A 17101-nucleotide genomic window follows, 5' to 3' on the forward strand; every position below is an offset into this window, starting at 1 on the left:
CAGAATGTCCTCTGAATTGGTGGGGTTGTTTTGGATCACAGCGATCATCTTACAGTCCTGGAACACTGTCTGCAAATCCTTCAAGAGCAACACCAGGCCACTTTCCTGTGAATAAACCAGGACTCATAAATCAGTCCACATCTCGATACCAGCTTACAACACTACTATTCCTAATTGACCGGATGGAGGAGCTCTCCTTTCAGCGCTACACAACTATAGATGTGTGTTTGTGTGGTGCTGAAAAGACAGCTCCAGTATGCATGCTTGTTTTTGAGTTATAAACACATGCGCTGGACTTCACAGACCCTCCTGAACTGGTTTGACCGCTGCGCCACTCAGGAGCCCTACAGTTCTATGCAGGCAATAAAACCTGTGTTGCATGGAATAAAAGTGTTAATGTGTATACATTCCAATAATACAGTATATGGTGTGAGTTACACAATACAATCCATATTTCTGTCAATGTGATTATCTTTGTACAGTGATGGTCTTGGCTCAGGTTTGACATCAAAGAAAGGATGGTAGTGTACAGAGCATTTTGCACATCAAGCTTTCTGTAATAACTTTCCACCCAAGAGTAAAGCATGAAGTTGCCATTCGTTTTTTTCTCCAGGTGTATTTTTAAAGGCTGTTGTTGCCATGCACTTGCTAGCCAGGTACTTGCTACAATGTAGCTAGCTTTTTATGTAACTAGCCGGTGTAACTAACTAATGACGGCTAGTTAGGAAGTCATAATGTGTACAACCGAGGACATAGACTCGTGCTCCAACAACATGGTTTGACTCGACATGTAGCTGTATTCATTTAATAATGTAATTTTCTCGAAATCTAAAGGAACAACCAAGATTCGAGCAAATGCCTTAACTAGTTGAACATGTTATTTCTCAAACCTCGTGCAAATTACAAACTGACACGTTTTCATTTTCGTTTTTTAAAAAATCATTTGATTTGACGGCCTGTATATGCGTAGTTCGAATATGCGTAGTTCTGCGCATAAGCTTAGCTTGCCACCTATTTCTCCTGGAGAAGCAGTCTCTGCCTCTCTTCATACAGTATTGTTTTTGGTTTAAAAAAGTCAGCGAATGTTTGCGTAATATTTTACGCGAGACAGTGAACGTGATTACGTCGGTCAGGCTTTGCGTGGTTGTTGTACAAGCATGAGGCGCATACCCAGTTTCAGTACATTGAAGAATATCAGTGAAATTGGTCAATACTTTCATCCCCGTGCCTCTTTGACAGCTTGCTGTCGAGCCTTATTTTCTCGTTCCTTTTGCACGAAATCTACGAGTGATTCTACAGCCATGGATCTCAGTGGCATGCGGAAAAAATACAAAGGAGACGAAGAGGTGAGAATAAACAAGAGTTTGTATTCCTTACATTCTTGTTATGGCACAAGCTACCTCACTTACCCTTCTAATTTGGGTTGAATGTCAATGGCAAATGCAGATACTTGCATATTCCAGCGGCACAACAATGCCTATCCAGTTTGCCCACATTGTTTCAGTGGTGTATTATTTAGCACTGTTTTGGAGTGTAAATGACCTTGATGACCCTAACATTTCCATCACATTGCACTTTAGTCAAATGTAAAATCTGCTTACAAAGCTGACATTGCCTACGTGCAACGTCTTGTGATGTAATGAAGGGGCATCTCCCAACAGCTCCACCACTGGCGAAAGGGAGCATAACGGCCCTATAATATACACTATATATGCAAAAGTCTGTGGACACCCCTTAAAATTAGTGGATTCCGGTATTTCATCCACACCCGTTGCTGACAGTTGTATACAATCGAGCACACAGCCATGCAATCTCTGTAGACAAACAGTGGTAGTAGAATTGCCTTTCTGAAGAGCTCAGTGACTTTCAACATGGCACCATCATAGGATGTCACCTTTCCCACAAGTCGGTTTGTAAAATTGCTGCGCTGCTAGAGCTGCCCTGTGGTGTTATTGTGAAGTGGAAACGTCTTTGGAGCAACAACGGCATAGCTGCGAAGTGGTAGACCACACAAGCTCACAGAACGGGACCGTTGAGTGCTGAAGCGCGTAAAAATCTTTTGTCCTCGGTTGCAACACTCACTACCAACTTCCAAACTGCTTCTAGAAGCAACGTCAGCACAAGAACTGTTCCTCGGGAGCTTCATGAAATGGGTTTCCATGGCCGAAAAGGCACACAGAAGTCTAAGATCACTATGCACAATGCCAAGCATTGGCTGGAGTGGTGTAAAGCTTGCTGCCTTTAAACTCTGGAGCAGTGGAAACACGTTCTCTGGAATAATGAATCACGCTTCACCATCTGGCAGTCCGACGGACAAATCTGGGTTTGGTGGATGGATGCCAGGAGAACGCTACTTACCCCAATGCATAGTGCCAACTGTAAAGTTTAGTGGAGGAGGAATAATGGTATGGGGCTGTTTTTCATGGTTCAGGCTCTTTATTGTTCCAGTGAAGAAAGTTTTAACAAGAGGCTGTTATAACAGCAAAGGGGGGACCAACTCCATATTAATTCCCATGATTTTAGAATGAGATGTTCAACAAGCAGCTGTCCACATACTAGAATAGAGAATTGTGTCACCTCTAGTCATAACATCTTTATCATCTACAATGTTATGAAGGTTCACCTCACTGCATACACCCCAGTAATTGGAGAGATATCAGAAATGTATTGAAGATGGCATAATAGACATTGCTTAAAATATATTTCCTTAAATGTCAATGTCTGCTTATGTCTTCAATGTAATGTGCATTTTGATGTAAAAGTGTCATTATATTAACATGTCGTAGTGCTTTGAGGAGAATCAGCTCGTGTCTCTGGACCCCATCAAGCAGTTTGGAGATTGGTTTGATCAAGCCACAAAATGTCCTGAAATTGGAGAGCCCAATGCAATGTGCATCGCCACATCCACTAAGTGAGTACCCCCATAAATACTCCATCAAACACAATGCTTGCTTCTTAAGCTCAAATTGTAACACATTTTCAATCAATCTGCTTATTTCTCTGTGAAGAGAAGGACGTCCATCTGCTCGTATGGTCTTGTTAAAAGGCTACAGCGATGAAGGCTTCTGCTTCTTTACCAACTACGAGAGCCGGAAAGGTGGAGAGCTGGTTAGTGTCTGCTACTGTCATAAGTCGGGCATCTTCCTGTCCTCTCAAATGTATGTACTACTGGACTATGCCAAACTATTCTTAGGGTTGGGCAGTATACAGGATTTTACAATATACCGATATTGATGCACGGACCGGTTTGGGTTTTTACTTTACCTTCTATAACAGTTTTTGAATGTATGGTTTTGTTAAATGTGATATGTGTGTAACGTCTATTTTTATAGTTTACACCTTCTACTTGAGTCATCCTTCTCCGCTCTCTATATCTATGCCGCTTTCCACACAGACATAGCCCCGCCCCTTGTCACTCAAGGAGCGCATTTGTTGTTGCGAGACACTTCCGTTCAGTCTGCATGGTCAATCCAGCACATGCAACAATGTTGATGACAACGATGTTATTTCCACTTGTCTTCTTCATTTAAATCCACAAGCGTTCTATAATTACACAATTAGTTTGTGTTACATCTGCAAACAGCTACATTGTCTTTTCTCAGCACGTTTTAGCTAAATCCTGTTAGCTGCTAATCGCTAGTTAGCTGGCAGTGTGGAAATGATCTAAAATGAGTGCAGGAAATGCAGCGATTGATGATTAGGTTGAAGTTAAATTGAACAGTATAAAACAATCAGAAGGAAGAAAGACCCATTAAAATCATGTAGAATGTATGTATTGCCACCGTAGCATCACGCACTACTCATAAAGCAAATGTAGAACTTTTATTATTAAAAAAAAAAAAATTGTAAATTACCATCAACACTAAAAACTACTGTGATATGATATTTGGGCCATATCGCCAAGCCCTTGTGTTACTTGTGTTTGCAGACTTTACATCAGAATTTTTCATTTCCCTTCCTGTAGGAGAGCAACCCTTACGCATGTCTGTGTTTTTACTGGGAGCCCATCAACAGGCAGGTATGTGCTTCATTTGACCTCTTAAAATGTAGCCTACTTGTCAACCCATTGTTTTAATATCTTCAAATATCTTTGATTTTCAAAAACACATTGTGATGTGGTTAATTAATGAATTAATTAACTAATGCAGGATGACACTGAATTTGCTGTACAGTAGTTGGCACTACCCTTGAGAATGTGTGTGTGCAGATCCGTATCGAGGGCAATGTGGAGAGAATCCCCTACCAGAGCTCCTGTGACTACTTCCACTCCCGGCCCAAGAGTAGCCAGATCGGGGCCATTGTGAGCAGACAAAGCACTGCCGTCCCTGACAGAAATGTAAGAACCAGTCCATGCTACTCCACTGTATTATTGCCATCCACCATTGAGAGACTTATTGCCTCAAAATTAGGGAAATTAATGAAATATGTTCATTCTGGGCAATTCCAGGCCAGGATAGCCCAAAAATATTTTGGGGTATCGCAGATTGTTCTACCAATTTTCACATAGAAACTTCATTGGGAGGAAGGATGCTTGACATGTATGACATGACATTTTTTTTGAAAATGATAATGAAATTGGCTATTTTAAGTCCTTTTTCAACCTATACATGCCTCCTGTAAGACCCTATAATCTGTGAACCGTAGAAGATACAGACAACATCTTGGTGTCATTATACTACTGTGCTTCTAGTATGCTCTTACATAATGGAGTACCTCTAGATTCAGATTTCTCTTCTGAATCTATTCATGAAATCTATTCAACATGAAAAATAATATTTCTAAAGTACCCTTTTTGATTTAGTTCATTTTAAGACATACTCTACAAGTACATACAATTTTTAAGTTATTATTTTATAAGCATCACCCACACTGCCATGCTATGTTGTCGTCGTAGGTCTCTCTTTATGTAGTGTTGCGTTGACTCTCTTGGCGTGATTTGTGTTTTGCCCTATATTTTTATTTAACTTATTTATATTTTTAGTCCCCGCAGGAGGCCTTTTGCCTTTTGGTAGGCCATCATTGTAAATAAGAATTTGTTCTTAACTGACTCGTCTAGTTAAATGAATAAAAATAATAATATACACAGTAAAATAATCTAAAATAAATGTGAATGTGCAATCCTAAAGGAGGACTGTGATCGGTAATGACCTATAATATACATGTCTATGTATTACATTTGTCTTTTCTTCAATGGTACCAGAGAGCCCACTCTGGAAATTGTATGTGTTTGAAGAGGATATTCCAAACGATGTATCAAAAAGGGTACTTTTGAGATATTCATGTTGTTTATGTTGAATAAATGAATGTTAAACATTTTATTTCAGAATCTCGAAATACTCCATACTTGAAAGCACACTATAAAGAAGTATAATGATGCCAAGATGTTTTCGTATCATGTATGGTTCACGGATCATAGGGTCTTACAGGAGGCATGTACAGTATACAGTTGAAGTCGGAAGTTTACATACACCTTAGCCAAATACGTTTAAACTCAGTTTTGCACTATTTTTTACCTTTAATCCTATTAAAAATTCCCTGTCTTAGGTCAGTTAGGCTCACCACTTTATTTTAAGAATGGGAAATGTCAGAATAATAGCAGAGAGAATTATTCATTTCAGCTTTTATTTGTTTTATCACATTCCCAGTGGGTCAGATGTTTACGTACACTCGATTAGTATTTGGTAGCATTGCCTTTAAATTGATTATCTTGGGTCAAATGTTTCGGGTAGCCTTCCACAAGCTTCCCACAATAAGATGGGTGAATTTTGACCCATTCCTTCTGACAAAGCTGGTGTAATTGAGTCAGGTTTGACTCAGTTCCTTGCTCGCACACAATTTTTCAGTTCTGCCCACAAATGTTCTATGGGATTGAGGTCAGGGCTTTGTGATGGCCACTCCGATACCTTCACTTTGTTGTCCTTAAGCCATTTTGCCACAACCTTGGAAGTATGCTTGGGGTCATTGTCTATTTGGAAGCACCATTTGCAACCAAGCTTTAACTTCCTGACTGATGTCTTGAGATGTTGCTTCAATATATCCACATAATTTTCCTCCCTCATGATGCCATCTATTTTGTGAAGTTCACCAGTCCCTCCTGCAGCAAAGCACCCCCACAACATGATGCTGCCACCCCCTTGCTTCATGGTTGGGATGGTGTTCTTCAGCTTGCAAACCTCCCCATTTTGTGGAGTGGTTGAAATTTGTGGAGTGGTTTAAGACATACAGTTGAAGTTGGAAGTTTACATACACTTAGGCTGGAGTCATTAAAACTAGTTTTTCAAAGGGCCTAAAATGACCACTTTCCTTTCATCATGATAAAAAAATAAGAGTGATACAAATGTAAAAGTCTGTCAAACATCCTTCCTCCCAATGATGTTTCTCTGTGAGAATTGCCAGAATCTGAGATACACAAAATATTCTTGGTCTGTCCTGGCTTGGAATCGCCCATTTGACGGTTTTGTTTCACTCTGCAGTACCTGAGACAGAAAAATGTGGAGCTGGAGGAAAAGTACAAGGACACAGATGTCCCAATGCCTGACTATTGGTTAGTATTACTATCAAATCACCAGGAATTCTACATGACTTTGCCATGCCAAACCTGTGCAGTAAGTGGTCTTATCATGCAAGCCTGTTCTTGTTTTTGCCTTCCAACAGGGGAGGCTATATCGTCAAGCCTTACATGATAGAGTTCTGGCAGGGTCAGACCAACAGGCTACATGACCGTATTGTTTTCACACGGCCGAAACATGGAGAGAGTGTTCTAGAAGAGCATCAACATCATGCTGAGGCGGGCTGGGTGTACCAGAGGCTATCCCCTTGACAAGGACGGTTAGGGGAAATGGACTAGAGAGCAGGCTGGAGATTGGGGCTAGCGTACAACTCACTCATGATGTCAACATCATCAATCAAACCACCATTATTTCAATACATGAGGAACATTTTGATGTTGAATAACTAAGTGCTATATGATGTGTATCTTATTAAGCCATAATTTGCTGTTCTGTTCAATTGGTATTGTTTTATACCAAATAAAGGAGACATTTTCTGGTTGGTAAGGAGGCCTGATTGTTTATTGTCTTCAAGGCAACAATGGAACATGATTCATGTGATGCAACTATGAACTATACAGTCTGGCACATAACCCGTGACACAAGGTTTTACTAATTTGAATATGCTGTATGGAATGCTTTGCCTTTTCTGACTCATGAAGTGCAAAGTCTGTCTAGGAGAGTAGTCAATGTTTGGTAATGATTGACAGAAAATCAGCAATGTGTTTCCGCAGGCCTCAACAACCTCTAGAAACTGTACTTGTAAAAAGCACAATCTCCAGTACTGTGTCAGTTATTTAACGTTCGTACATGAGTTCCATTCTATTGGAGCAGGGATAGCCTACATGTTTTGTCTAGCTGTTAATATGTATTTTAATGGACCACATCCACAGCAGTTTCTCTGCCATAATGTAATAACGATAGTCTATTAGGCTGAAGTCCTTGTGTTGAATTTGTTATGGATTGGTTCCACGGGCAATCCGTGTCTGGATAAAACTGCCTTTGAAATAGACGTATGTTAAGGTATATTAAGGTGTGTGTGTATATATATATATATATATATATATATATATATAGTGTGTACAGTTGAAGTCGGAAGTTTACATACACTTAGGTTGGAGTCATTAAAACTCGTTTTCAACCACTCCACAAATGTCTTGTTAACAAACTATAGTTTTGGCAAGTCGTTTAGGACATCTACTTTGTGCATGACACAAGTCATTTTCCCAACACTTGTTTACAGGTAAATTATTTCCCTTATAATTCCCTGTATCACAATTCCAGTGGGTCAGAAGTTTACATACGCTAAGTTTACTGTGCCTTTAAACAGCATGGAAAATTCCAGAAAATATGTCATGGCTTTAGAAGCTTCCGATAGGCTAATTGACATCATTTGAGTCAATTCGAGGTGTACCTATGGATGTATTTTAAGGCCTACCTACAAAATCAGTGCCTCTTTGCTTGACATCATGGTAAAATCAAAAGAAATCAGCCAAGACCTCAGAAAAAAATTGTAGACCTCCACAAGTCTGGTTCATCCTTGGGAGCAATTTCCAAACGCCTGAAGGTACCACCTTCATCTGTACAAACAATAGTACGCAAGTATAAACACCATGGGACCACACAGCCGTCATACCGCTCAGGAAGAAGATACATTCTGTCTCCTACAGATGAACATACTTTGGTGTGAAAAGTGCAACTCAATCCCAGAACAACAGCAAAGGACTTTGTGAAGATGCTGGAAGAAACAGGTATAAAAGTATCTATATCCACAGTAAAACAAGTCCTATATCGACATAACATAAAAGGCCGCTCAGCAAGGAAGAAGCCACTGCTCCAAATCCGCCATAAAAAAGCCAGACTATGGTTTGCAACTGCACATGGGGACAAAGATTGTACTTTTTGGAGAAATGTCCTATGGCCTGATTAAACAAAAAATGAACTGTTTGGCCATAATGACCTCTGTTATTTTTGGAGGAAAAAGGGGGGATGCTTGCAAGCCAAAGAACACCATCCCAACTGTGAAGCTGTTGCGGGGGTGCTTTGCTGCAGGAGGGACTGGTGCACTTCACAAAATAGATGGCTTCATGACGGGTGAAAATTGAGTGGATACATTGAAGCAACATCTCAAGACATCAGTCAGGAAGTTAAAGCTTGGTTGCAAATGGGTCTTCCAAATGGACAATGACCCCAAGCATACTTCCAAAGTTGTGGCAAAATGGCTTAAGGACATTTTGTATGGCTTAAGGACAACAAAGTAAAGGTATTGGAGTGGCCATCACAAAGCCCTGACCTCAATCCCATAGAAAATGTGTGGGCAGAACAAACATGACTCAGTTACACCAGCTCTGTCAGGAGGAATGGGACAAAATCCCCATAACTTATTGTGGGAAGCCTTTGGAAGGCTACCTGAAATGTTTCACCCAAGTTAAACCATTTAAAGGCAATGCTACCAAATACTAATTGAGTGTATGTAAACTTCTGACCCACTGGGAATGTGATGAAAGAAATAAAAGCTGAAATAAATAATGATATGCTATTATTCTAACATTTCACATTCTTAAAATAAGGTGGTGATCCTAACTGACCTAAAATAAGGATTTTTTTGACTAGGATTAAATGTCAGGAATTGTGAAAGACTGAGTTTGAATGTACTTGGCTAAGGTGCATGTAAACTTCCGACTTCAACTGTATATTAATGTTAAAAGAGCTGATGTGAGAGCAGTTGTGCCAAGGTTATTATGTGTAACATGTATATGTATTACAAACCTTTAAAGCTAAACGTAATTTTCATTATTTCATATACTTTAATTAACATATATTCACTCCAGATTACTGGTCATGAGCCCTTGTTCAGACACAGGCAACATATTTGTTGCCATACTCTTGAAAATCTTGAAAAGTGCAATGCTCACTGAAATTAACTGTTGGAGGTACTTTGCTATCCACACAAAGATGCCACACGTTCTAATATGTCTGTGCATCAAGAACCTTGAACAGTATTGTTTATATGGGTGTGAGTGAGAATTTAGATGGTAACAATGTTATCGGTGTACTTGTGAGTGTGGTGTCCACATTGGGAGTGTATATACACTGCTCAAAAAAATAAAGGGAACACTAAAATAACACATCCTCGATCTGAATGAATGAAATATTCTTATTAAATACTTTTTTCTTTACATAGTTGAATGTACTGACAACAAAATCACACAAAAATTATCAATGGAAATCAAATGTATCAACCCATGGAGGTCTGCATTTGGAGTCACACTCAAAATTAGGCTGATCCAACTTTGATGTAATGTCCTTAAAACAAGTCAAAATTAGGCTCAGTAGTGTGTGTGGCCTCCACGTGCCTGTATGACCTCCCTACAACGCCTGGGCATGCTCCTGATGAGGTGGCGGATGGTCTCCTGAGGGATCTCCTCCCAGACCTGGACTAAAGCATCCGCCAACTCCTGGACAGTCTGTGGTGGATGGAGCAAGACATGATGTCCCAGATGTGCTCAATTGGATTCTTGCAGGAACTGCTGACACACTCCAGCCACATGAGGTCTAGCATTGTCTTGCATTAGGAGGAACCCAGGGCCAACCGCACCAGCATATGGTCTCACAAGGGGTCTGAGGATCTCATCTCGGTACCTAATGGCAGTCAGGCTACCTCTGCGAGCACACGGAGGGCTGTACGGCCCCCCAAAGAAATGCCACCCCACACCATGACTGACCCACCGCCAAACCGGTCATGCTGGAGGATGTTGCAGGCAGCAGAATGTTCTCCACGGCGTCTCCAGACTGTCACGTCTGTCACATGTGCTCAGTGTGAACCTGCTTTCATCTGTGAATAGCACAGGGCACCAATGGCGAATTTACCAATCTTGGTGTTCTCTGGCAAATGCCAAACGTCCTGCACGGTGTTGGGCTGTAAGCACAACCCCCACCTGTGGACGTCGGGCCCTCATACCACCCTCATGGAGTCTGTTTCTGACCGTTTGAGCAGACACATGCACATTTGTGGCCTGCTGGAGGTCATTTTGCAGGGCTCTGTCAGTGATCCTCCTGCTCCTCCTTGCACAAAGGCGGAGGTAGCGGTCCTGCTGCTGGGTTGTTTCCCTCCTACGGCCTCCTCCACGTCTCCTGATGTACTGGCCTGTCTCCTGGTAGCGCCTCCATGCTCTGGACACTACGCTGACAGACACAGCAAACCTTCTTGCCACAGCTCGCATTGATGTTCCATCCTGGATGAGCTGCACTACCTGAGCCACTTGTGTGGGTTGTAGACTCCGTCTCATGCTACCACTAGAGTGAAAGCACCGCCAGCATTCAAAAGTGACCAAAACATCAGCCAGGAAGCATAGGAACTGAGAAGTGGTCTGTGGTCGCCACCTGCAGAACCACTCCTTTATTGGGAGTGTCTTGCTAATTGCCTATAATTTCCACCTGTTGTCTATTCCATTTGCACAACAGCATGTGAAAGTTATTGTCAATCAGTGTTGTGGACAGTTTGATTTCACAGAAGTGTGATTGACTTGGAGTTACATTGTGTTGTTTAAGTGTTCCCTTTATTTTTTGAGCACTGTATATATATGTTTTGCTGCGTTTTTGTGAATGACGTGGCTGTTTGTTGTTCATAGGTATTGTGTGTGTGTGTGTGTGTGTGTGTGTGTGTGTGTGTGTGTGTGTGTGTGTGTGTGTGTGTGTGTGTGTGTGTGTGTGTGTGTGTGTGTGTGTGTGTGTGTGTGTGTGTGTGTGTGCGCATGCACATGCACATGCGTTATGTATGTTATTTCTCTGCCCTGTGGTTCTCATCACTAAGACCATGTTCAGGGGACAACATTGAGTTCTCAGCCAGTGTGGCACGGATCTTCTTGAAGCGACCAGAGTGGGATAACTTCTGTGACCGACTTATCAACTATCTTCTCCAGTCTTGCACTGAACTGGTTGTCTGTGGGGATCTGAGAGCTGTTGGAATGCTTCTTATTCCCAGTGTCATTGCCATACTCTGGGGGGGATCTTGTACAGAACCTTGACCTCAGACTTCTTACTTGAGAAGGTCAGCTTCCACCAGCCAGGGTCAGCCACGGCACAGACAGAGGCTGGAGGGGGTGCAGACCAAGGGAGGGAAAGGGGTTTTGTCAATCAGTAATGTGGGTCTTTGTGACAGTTGCACAGCAAGAGGATTCAAGTTCAAGAGACAAATGGAGGGGGGATTCTTGAGACAATGCTGACATGTTTCTTGTAGTTGATTGGCAGACTAAAGTGAAAATTATCCAGACCTTAAAGCTACAAAATGTAACTTTTTGGGTGACAAATTCACATAGGAATATTAGTTATAGATCTGTCATTCTCATTGAAAGCAAGTGTAAGAAGCGGTAGATCTGTTCTATGTGCGCTATTTGTATGATTCCTATTCTTAAGTTTAGTTTTTGCGACTTACTTAAACTTACTTAGTAACAAAAGCTTTTGTACAGAAGCTTCAAACATCTGAAAATTCAGTATTTTGGGTTATTGAAAATATATTTCACAGCGGTTTCGACGGTACAATGATTCTCTACACTGCTTGTTTCGTCACATAAACTGAAATTTGGCAAACTATTAGAATTTTAGCAACCGGGAAATGGCAGAGCAATTTCTGCATATTGCACCTTTAAATAAAATTGCATAAGCTGATGATGATCAACTTTTATCCTAATGGTCCAATGCAGCTGTTTTTACCTCAATATCAAATCATTTCTGGGTCATAATTATGGACATTACTGTGATTGTGGGAGGGGAAAACTGAAAACTGTCTGTTATTGACGGAGGTTTGGAACCAGGGGTTGAAACCGGAATAGAACCGAAAACCGGAAAAGGTTCAGGGGACAGAACCGAAAACTGGGAACAAAAGTAATCTATACTGTTCCGGAACAGAACCATTATTTTAAAAGCATGGGAACCGGTTAATTACTTTTAGCTAGCTAGCTGGTCCAACATGAAGCCAACTCTCTGAAGTTCAAAGATGTTCACAACGTTCCTTCATAGAAGCCGCTCCTCCATAGGTATAATTCTGTGGGCCTATTTCAGATAATGCATGTCAAACAACAAGATGCCCAGTGCTTCAAGCCAAACCTCCTGCTCCACCCTCTCTCGCGCTCTCCAACACCCGCAAAATGTGTCACATCCTACACTTGTCTGTCCAATGCATGTAAATAGCTTGCCCGCTCCATAGCACACTCCACTGCTCTATCCGCACTGATTGGTGAAATAATTTAATGTTGAGCTAAATGTAAGAAGAAAAATCTGAAGTTTAAAAAGGAACAATAAAAAAAAAAGTTTTTTGGTTCGAACCCGTTCAGAGCTTTATTTTGCTGGCCAGAACAGTGGAACGGAACCCCAAGAAATATGTTTCTGTTCAGAACGAAACGATTGGAAAATAATTTAAGTTCCAACCCTGTTTGGAAGTCTCTTTGTTATTGGTTTATTAACTCATTTACCACCTGGTGATGTCACCAGGCAGGCCATAACTCCATCCAACCAAAACAGGCTGAAGTTTCAGGCAGTATTTTCAAACAGCTTTTACACTACCCCAATAGTGTGGAAATATATACAAAACATCAGGAAAATCCCATTTTTGACTGCACGTGCCTTTGAGTTAAGTACGACAGTCAACCTGGAGAAAGTGCTTGGAAAAAATAGCGTGTTAGAGGCTTTCGTCCATGCTAGATCAAACAAGGATTGGGTGATACACAAAGTTAGGCTGGATGTCACATTATGTATCGATTTTTAAGGCCATTTTCAAGGGGTCAAAGGTCAAATCTGGTGAAAATGTTCATATAAATTTACATTTGAGTAATTTAGCAGGTGCTCTTATCCAGAGTGACTTACAGGAACAATTAGGGTAAAGCGTCAACAGACTTTTTTCCTAATAATATAAATACAGTACCTTGCGAAAGTATTTGGCCCCCTTGAACTTTGCGACCTTTTGCCACATTTCAGGCTTCAAACATAAAGATATAAAACTGTATTTTTTTGTGAAGAATCAACAACAAGTGGGACACAATCATGAAGTGGAACGACATTTATTGGATATTTCAAACTTTTTTAACAAATCAAAAACGGACAAATTGGGCATGCAAAATTATTCAGCCCCTTTACTTTCAGTGCAGCAAAAACTCTCTCCAGAAGTTCAGTGAGGATCTCTGAATGATCCAATGTTGACCTAATTGACTAATGATGATAAATACAATCCACCTGTGTGTAATCAAGTCTCCGTATAAATGCACCTGCACTGTGATAGTCTCAGAGGTCCGTTAAAAGCGCAGAGAGCATCATGAAGAACAAGGAACACACCAGGCAGGTCCGAGATACTGTTGTGAAGAAGTTGCACAAGAAGAACAAACATACAGTCAATAATACAGTAGAAACAAGTCTATATACGATGTGAGCAAATGAGGTGAGATATAAGGGAGGTAAAGGCAAAAAAAGGCCATGGTGGCAAAGTAAATACAATATAGCAAGTAAAACACTGGAATGGTAGATTTGCAATAGAAGAATGTGCAAAGTAGAAATAAAAATAATATGGTGCAAAGGAGCTAAATAAATAAATAAAATAAAATAAATACAGTAGGGAAAGAGGTAGTTGTTTGAGCTAAATTATAGATGGGCTATGTACAGGTGCAGTAATCTGTGAGCTGCTCTAACAGCTGGTGCTTAAAGCTAGTGAGGGAGATAAGTGTTTCCAGTTTCAGAGATTTTTGTAGTTCGTTCCAGTCATTGGCAGCAGAGAACTGGAAGGAGAGGCGGTCAAAGAAAGAATTGGTTTTGGGGGTGACCAGAGAGATATACCTGCTGGAGCGCGTGCTACAGGTGGGTGATGCTATGGTGACCAGCGAGCTGAGATAAGGGGGGACTTTACCTAGCAGGGTCTTGTAGATGACATGGAGTCAGTGGGTTTGGCGACGAGTATGAAGCGAGGGACAGCCAATGAGAGCGTACAGGTCGCAATGGTGGGTAGTATATGGGGCTTTGGTGACAAAACGGATGGCACTGTGATAGACTGCATTCAATTTGTTGAGTAGGGTATTGGAGGCTATTTTGTAAATGACATCGCCGAAGTCGAGGATTGGTAGGATGGTCAGTTTTACAAGGGTATGTTTGGCAGCATGAGTGAAGGATGCTTTGTTGCGAAATAGGAAGCCACTTCTAGATTTAACTTTGGATTGGAGATGTTTGATGTGGGTCTGGATTGAGAGTTTACAGTCTAACCAGTCTGCAATACCATTAAGCAAGTGGCACCATGAAGACCAAGGAGCTCTCCAAACAGGTCAGGGACAAAGTTGTGGAGAAGTACAGATCAGGGTTGGGTTATAAAAAGTATCAGAAATGTTGAACATCCCACGGAGAACTATTAAATCCATTATTAAAAAATTGAAAGAATATAACACCACAACAAACCTGCCAAGAGAGGGCTGCCCACCAAAACTCATGGACCAGGCAAGGAGGGCATTAATCAGAGGGAACAAAGAGACCAAAGACAACCCTGAAGGAGCTGCAAAGCTCCACAGCAGAGATTGGAGTATCTGTCCATAGGACCACTTTAAGCCGTACACTCCACAGAGCTGGGCTTTATGGAAGAGTGGCCATAAAAAAAGCCATTGCTTAAAGAAAAAATAAGCAAACACATTTAGTGTGAGCCAGAAGGCATGTGGGAGACTCCCCAAACATATGGAAGAAGGTACTCTGGTCAGATGAGACTAAAATTTAGCTTTTTGGCCATCATGTAAAACGCTTTGTCTGGCGCAAACCCAACACCTCTCATCCCCACAGTGATGCATGGTGGTGGCAGCATCATGCTGTGGGAATGTTTTTCATCTGCAGGGACTGGGAAACTGGTCAGAATTGAAGGAATGATGGATGGCACTAAATACAGGGAAATTCTTGAGGGAAACCTGTTTCAGTCTTTTTGAGATTTGAGACAGGGACAGAGGTTCACATTCCAGCAGGACAATGACCCTAAGCATACTGCTAAAGCAATACCCGAGTGGTTTAAGGAGAAATATTTAAATGTCTTGGAATGGCCTTGTCAAAGCCCAGACCTCAATCAAATTGAGAATCTGTGGTATGACTTAAAGATTGCTGTACACCAGCGGAACCCATCTAACTTGAACAAGCTGGAGCAGTTTTGCCTTGAAGAATGGGCAACAATCCCAGTGCCTAGATGTGCCAAGCTTATAGAGACATACCCCAAGAGACTTGCAGCTGTAATTGTTGCAAAAGGTAGCTCTACAAAATATTGACTTTGGTGGGGTGAATATTTATGCACACTCAAGTTCTGTTTTTTTTGTTGTCTTATTTCTTGTTTGTTTCACAAGAAAAAAATGTTTTTATCTTCAAAGTGGTTGGCATGTTGTGTAAATCAAATTATACAAACCCCCCCCCCCAAATCTATTTGAATTCCAGGTTGTAAGGCAACAAAATAGGACAAATGCCAAGGGGGGTGAATACTTTCTCAAGCCATTGTAATTTGAGGTCCTCAGGGTTCAACAAACACTCAAACTGGACAGTTTTATCTCAGTCTCTTCATTCAAAGACTCAATCATGGACACTTACTGACAGTTGTGGCTGCTTTGCGTGATGTATTGTTGTCTCTACCTTCTTGCCCTTTGTGCTGTTGTCTGTGCACAATAATATTTGTACCCTGTTTTGTGCTGATACCATCTTGTGCTGCTGCCATGTTGTGTTGCTACCATGTTGTTGTCATGTTGCATTGCTAGCATGGTGTGTTGTTGTTGTCTAAGGTCTTTCTTTGTGTAGTGTTGTCTCTCTTGTCGTGATGTGTGTTTTGTCCTGTATTTATATTTTATTTTTAATCCCAGCCCCTGTCCCCGCAGGAGGTCTTTTGCCTTTTGGTAGGCCGTCATTGTAAATAAGAATGTGTATTTAACTGACTTGCCTAGTTAAATAAAGGTTCAGTCAAATAAAATAAAATTTAAAGTATGTGGGGGAGCTGTGTGAGCTGTCCATCCCAGGACCCTGGTCTGCCCAGTGTGAGACGTCTGACAAGGAGGAGGCCACAGCTGGATTTGTCTCCTGAATCAACGTTGGGTGTGACTGAAGCCAAGTGGGTAACTGAAGCCTGCTTGATTGAAGCGGGGTACATGGGTCCCCCTCCTCTCCTGCTCCCCTCCCCATCAATCTCTTTAGTTGGTTGTGTTTCCTAAAGCCTACGTAGTTCACTTTTACGTGTTATAATATCAAAGGTTGTTACTTGTATTGTTTTTTTTTTAAGCATTCAGACTGGAGATGAGCGTTACAAATTGTACGAATCAATGGGTCCTGCACACTGGGCTTATTGTTCTAATATTTTCTTATGTCTCACTAATATTTTTTTATCACCTTTATTTCTCATGAGTGTTCATGTTGATCAATATTTTGGCTATGTTGGCCTATTGTAAATGATCAAATAAATACATACACTTCATATTAATGCAGAGGCACCAATAAATTATCCAGTACACTTTTTGTATGTGTGTTTTCATGTACATGTCTAAGATTCTAAGGTGACTCAGCCTTTGCTA

At 41.1% G+C, this 17101-nt stretch overlaps 1 protein-coding gene and 1 pseudogene across 1 annotated transcript; one reads left to right on the forward strand and one right to left on the reverse strand.

Moving 5' to 3' along the window:
• Positions 1-766: 766 nt before the first annotated feature.
• Positions 767-7059, forward strand: LOC118357651 (pyridoxine-5'-phosphate oxidase-like). Its single transcript, XM_035734977.2, has 7 exons — positions 767-1346; positions 2787-2911; positions 3009-3108; positions 3965-4018; positions 4208-4336; positions 6474-6544; positions 6655-7059. Exons 1-7 carry the CDS (start codon positions 1158-1160, stop codon positions 6818-6820), a joined length of 834 nt encoding a protein of 277 aa, XP_035590870.1. The 5' UTR covers positions 767-1157; the 3' UTR covers positions 6821-7059.
• Positions 7060-11328: 4269 nt separating this feature from the next.
• LOC127911478 (proline-rich protein 15-like protein B) lies at positions 11329-16257 on the reverse strand (annotated as a pseudogene).
• Between the last annotated feature and the right edge of the window lie 844 nt (positions 16258-17101).

The sequence above is a fragment of the Oncorhynchus keta genome, chromosome 24 (assembly GCF_023373465.1).
Source record: "Oncorhynchus keta strain PuntledgeMale-10-30-2019 chromosome 24, Oket_V2, whole genome shotgun sequence".
In the NCBI taxonomy this organism is placed as follows: Eukaryota; Metazoa; Chordata; class Actinopteri; order Salmoniformes; family Salmonidae; genus Oncorhynchus; species Oncorhynchus keta.

Coding starts and splice junctions, on each gene's coding strand:
- LOC118357651 (XM_035734977.2), top strand. CDS start 1,158: ATGAGGCGCATACCCAGTTTCAGTACATTGAAGAATATCAGTGAAATT. Junction 1,347..2,786: donor AATACAAAGGAGACGAAGAG/GTGAGAATAAAC, acceptor AACATGTCGTAG/TGCTTTGAGGAGAATCAGCT. Junction 6,545..6,654: donor GTCCCAATGCCTGACTATTG/GTTAGTATTACT, acceptor GCCTTCCAACAG/GGGAGGCTATATCGTCAAGC.